Source organism: Daldinia decipiens, assembly GCF_022478715.1.
Source record: "Daldinia decipiens strain CBS 113046 unplaced genomic scaffold F4813scaffold_9, whole genome shotgun sequence".
Taxonomy (NCBI): domain Eukaryota; kingdom Fungi; phylum Ascomycota; class Sordariomycetes; order Xylariales; family Hypoxylaceae; genus Daldinia; species Daldinia decipiens.
The window spans coordinates 235,508-240,330 of NW_026054552.1; the positions used below are offsets into that span (position 1 = coordinate 235,508).

Sequence of the window (4,823 nt, forward strand, 5' to 3'; positions counted from 1 at the left end):
GGGGCCTTGCATCGACTTGCGGGAAGGCTATGTCCTCCGCATTTGACACCAAATCACATCGGAGTCGATGACTCTCTCGGAACCCATTTGGTCGACGAGATGCATCATAGCGGGTGCAAACCGCCTGCAAGTCACCACCTCTCGCATTGGTATGTAAATACTAGGTAGCTATTAATCTAGCCCATCTAGCCACCTAGAGCTTACCTTAGGTTGTCACTCCATTACTGCACACTACACACTGCACGGACATGTAGCAAATGAGACGAGTCGAAGATCCGTTCATGCACACCATTTACATAGTTTACTAGGTACCTATGTTCCAGAGTTCCTCTCCGGCAGAACTACTTTCATACGTTGGTTCTTAGAGTCACTCCCCGCGCGTGTCTCACGCCGCGCTTTGTATCATGCAAGTTACTAGGTTATCCTATTTGCTTGGTCTACAATTCTTGTAGCAGTTGTAACAGAAATCTCTTTACGCGCTGATGTCGAACTCCGCCTTTCCAGCCTTATGACAGAGGGGAAACGTTCAAGGGTCCTTCATCAGTGGCTCCTCTTTGGGTTGCCTCTTGCGCATCCTCTCGTCTCGAGTCTATCAGCAAAAAAAAAAAAGCTCCAGTGAGTGGCTAAAGAGGGCGATCGAAACTGGGATCCCTCATGGAACGAACCCACGCGGTCGGCCTTGTCATGGGTGGTTACCGCGTCCATGGGTGTGAAGCTACACACTCAGCTACACACCCATCCAGATTCACCTTGTACCCCAGTCCGGTCACCCGTCTTCCTTAGGCCAAACACTGCCTCTCTCTCGGCCGTGAACATTATTGGCTCCATCTGGAAACATACCATTCCTTTCTGGTGTGCTACCAATACGGAAGAATGATTCATCGACCCTGGTAACGCAGGCACCCAAGGAGTTGAACATGGGTCAGAGGAAAAGGGATGTCTAACCCCTGCTCGAAATTATTATGTACACCACAAGACGAGGGAAAAAAAAAACTACAGGTATGTACGTACAGAAAGTCCTAAGAATTTCGATACTCCCATACTTAAAGCACCGAACCCTACCCCCCCATTCCTGTTGATTTTACCTCTCTACAGCACATCTCGTTGGATCGTCTATCTTGAACCACCTTACAGAATTCAACAAGGTGTCAGTTACTAGGCACCAGTCACTTCTCGAAAACATACAAATTCCTCAGGTTTCCCCTTCCATACCACCCAGAGAATTCCTTTCCCGATGCCCTCATGTCTCTAGGCCCAGAAGCTGAACTCTCTATTAACCATTCCGACTCTGACACTGCCGACTGACCACACTGCCGTGGCATCTCACTCGAGGATTATCGTCAACAACTCTGTCTACAACCATAAACGTTCACCTAGATCAGTCTCGACTGAAATCATTCCGGCTCAGGCCAGCGTGTCGCTCGGATCGCATTATATCAACAACTTCCGAAGTAACCGTCCGAGACCTCAGATTATTCAACCAAACCCACCGCGCATTAGTCGCATCAACGGCACACCACCAACCGACACGATGTGCCACAAGAATATTTTCACCTACGTTTACCCTGACGGGCACAGCGCTGAGCAGGTCAAGCACGACTTATGCGAGAATTCGCGCCACGGCCTACCATGCAAGCTCACCAAGACGTTCCAACACCCAACGGAATATGTCCGATCTGGACAATTAAGCCCTCCCGGATACAACCTTGGCCAATTCCCGCCTACTCCACCACTCTCGTCTCACTCCGCTTCCGACTCGGAACACTCTTCCAAAGGGCGATCAGGTGTCTACATCAATGGCGAAAAGGTCGTCGATCTTAACAGGCGCTCCTCGCGACGCGACAAGGGCGAGCGCGCCGGTGACCATACAGTCTACGTTGACAGCCCGCCACTATCGCGCACACCACCCCGCAAATACGACATACCGCGCAGCGTGCCTTCTAGCCCCCGTGAAGAGACCATCCGCGTGCGCGACTCGCGACACCGCGAAACGAGCCCAGAAGAGCGCGACAGGTCTACTTCGTCGCACAGCCGGCCTTCTATCGAAGTCAAAATAGTCAATGAACCGCGACACCGGCGACACGGGTCCAGCAAGTCGAGTTCGCAGGATGGCGATGAGGAGGAACGTCGCCGAAAGCGCAGGAACAGCCACGTTCGATTCGAGGACGAGGAAAAGAAAGATGAGAAGAAGAAGGATGAGAAGAAAAAGAAAGTACAATCCGAAATTGAACGCGCGAATGAGGATATCGCCAACCGGCCTCCTGTCCCGACCACAACGGTACCAGCCAACCCACGATACCGCCGGGGCTCAGTGGCCGTTGATCCCAACGATGCGGCGCTTGTAGTTGCGATGGACCAGATAAGCTTGGAACGCGAGCGAAAGGCCAATTTAGACCGCGAGAGGCGGCGGCGCGAGAAGCGTGAGCGCGAAGAAGAAGAGGCGCAAAGGCAGCGACTGAGAGACCGCATGGCTGGGAGCCGCCGGGCTACTGTCAGCGACTCCCGAAGTCTAGGGCGAGCTCGACAGAAGATAGTTTACGATGATGGAAGATACCGCTGGGAGTAAACCAACATAAAGCCCCCCAAAAAAGGTCAAAACAATGTAAAACTCATGCATGTAAAAGGATACGACTACGGCGTTGGATTGGATTGATGATACCTGGGCACTGCGATTATTACTTGGTTTGTATTGGATTTATTTGGTTTGACTTTTCCCTGTTTCGATAGACAATGCATGGCTGTTTTCTTTTTCTATTATTTACTGTTCAAGCCTGTATTGATATCGCTCATAGACAACCGGTTCATCACCTTTGGTCTATGAGATTTTAGGGAACTGCAAACCCGATTTTTAGAAACATTCATCTGTTTTCAATGCTTATACCATTTATATCATTTATACTATTTATACCTGTACTTATCGTACCCGCGATATCACCGAATATGTATGTAGTTACCGTAGATAGTATTATTAGATCGAGATACCCAATAGTTAGAGCTATGTAGCTTAGCTGAGCTGACTTAAGACACCCAATAGATTACTAGTATGTACAATGTTTACCTGGTCGACGTGGAGAAGTTGTTGATATTACTATTTCTGTGTGACAAACAAATTGATTCAATGGTATTTGTCAATGAATGCTACTGTCTGAGTAGCCAGGCAACGAGCTACCCCTCCATGGAAATCTCCAAAGAGTAAGACGACTCAAAATGGTCGAAGGTCAGAAAAGACAAGGGGAGGGACAATAAAAAAAAAGTTGTGCGGGATACATTTCGCTCTCCCTAGGTATTCATCCATCCAAACAACCCCCTATTATCCCACATACACACACACACACACACACACACACACACACACACACACACACACCACCATACCACATACCGGTACCACACGCATACACCCCCCTAGTTCAACTCTTTCAACCCAATTCCCACCCACGGATATTACTCACGGCCGATTGCTGCCTGATTGGCCCCTCCTCGACCTTCTCTTCCCGGTCCAGCCCGTCGAACCCGTCTTACCGATCTATTTTTCATCACATCTTTCCTGGTCTTCCCATCATCATCGTACATTATCGCATTATCCCATACTATCCACATTGAGGCCGAGAAATACTAGTCAGCGATCGACTCCCGCTCGTCCCGTAGATCCCTCACCTTTGGCTTGGTTCGGAATAGTGGCTATCCAATTTTTTTTGTCCTTTCTAATTTCTTCTCCGAAGAGTACCTACCCCTCAATCTGTCCTCAATTTCGGTCCCCTAGTCAATCATAAAGAACAATTCGCAGGCTGTCTACCTATTGGTCAGTCCACCGCCTACCTACATTGTGCTAGATTAGGCAGATCTAGGACTCTTGCAGAACCGGAGTCCCATTCTCCTCGTGGGACTGTATCTTGTTTATCACGGCATAATGCAAGCACTTGGCTACAATTTAGATATGTAGGTAGGTAGCATACGGACTCCTATAGGTTTCCATCGTACTCGATGCGTACCCCGGGCTATCTACGATGTCTTTGTCTTAGGTAGTCAAGCATGTGGTTGCGTATTGGTATCGTAGGTTAGTGGATAGCCTGAGAAGGCAGACAGATAAAGCCACATGATACCGTCGTAGGAATGTCCCCGCGTCGCATTCCGCTTGTCGATCTTGTTAGCGAATGCCATCTTCGGGTCTAGACCAGCGCCGCCATATTATAGGACCTACATGGACCGCCACTCACTGGCATTGTCAACAACCAGACAGCGATCTGTGTGGCGAAAGGAATCATATAATGATATAATGATCTTCTAGACGGATAGGTCAAGTTGGCTAGCCGCCTTACACGGTCGGGTTCGGGAGATCCCTTACGTCGCTATCCATATTCTAGACAAACTTTTCTTTTACCTTTATAAAACAATAGCCAGCAGTTCTGCCATTCCCATCGCCGGCGACGTTCCCACTGGTCGACGGCAAGTTACATCGACCGGCTTGGCGGCCTAAAGAATTTTATAGGAATGATGGCATGGGATTGTCAAATTTCATGATACCACACCCACTCCCAGTCGTAGAGAGAGGTGCCCCATCGACTTCTCCCTATAACATCACCACACCCAACCCAGGCCAGGGTAACTAGTAGGACTCGAAGGGGTCCCGTGGCTTGATACTCACCCACACTTGGACTTGTAGGTGGGGTGGAGTGGCGCACACTCGGCGAGAGACGAATCGACCGTTGCTTGCTATCGGTCTCGGCTCGGGATCCGGGCTGTGACGCATGGCTACCTGCAGCACACCTAGGATATACAACCTTGCTTAACCCTTACCCGCTATATACCTATGCACACATACG

At 49.5% G+C, this 4,823-nt stretch overlaps 1 protein-coding gene across 1 annotated transcript; it reads left to right on the plus strand.

Moving 5' to 3' along the window:
* Positions 1–1,204: 1,204 nt before the first annotated feature.
* Positions 1,205–3,005, plus strand: F4813DRAFT_333477 (uncharacterized protein). Its single transcript, XM_049241159.1, has one exon. It carries the CDS (start codon positions 1,532–1,534, stop codon positions 2,564–2,566), a length of 1,035 nt encoding a protein of 344 aa, XP_049101394.1. The 5' UTR covers positions 1,205–1,531; the 3' UTR covers positions 2,567–3,005.
* The last annotated feature ends 1,818 nt before the right edge of the window (positions 3,006–4,823 follow it).

Coding starts and splice junctions, on each gene's coding strand:
- F4813DRAFT_333477 (XM_049241159.1), top strand. CDS start 1,532: ATGTGCCACAAGAATATTTTCACCTACGTTTACCCTGACGGGCACAGC.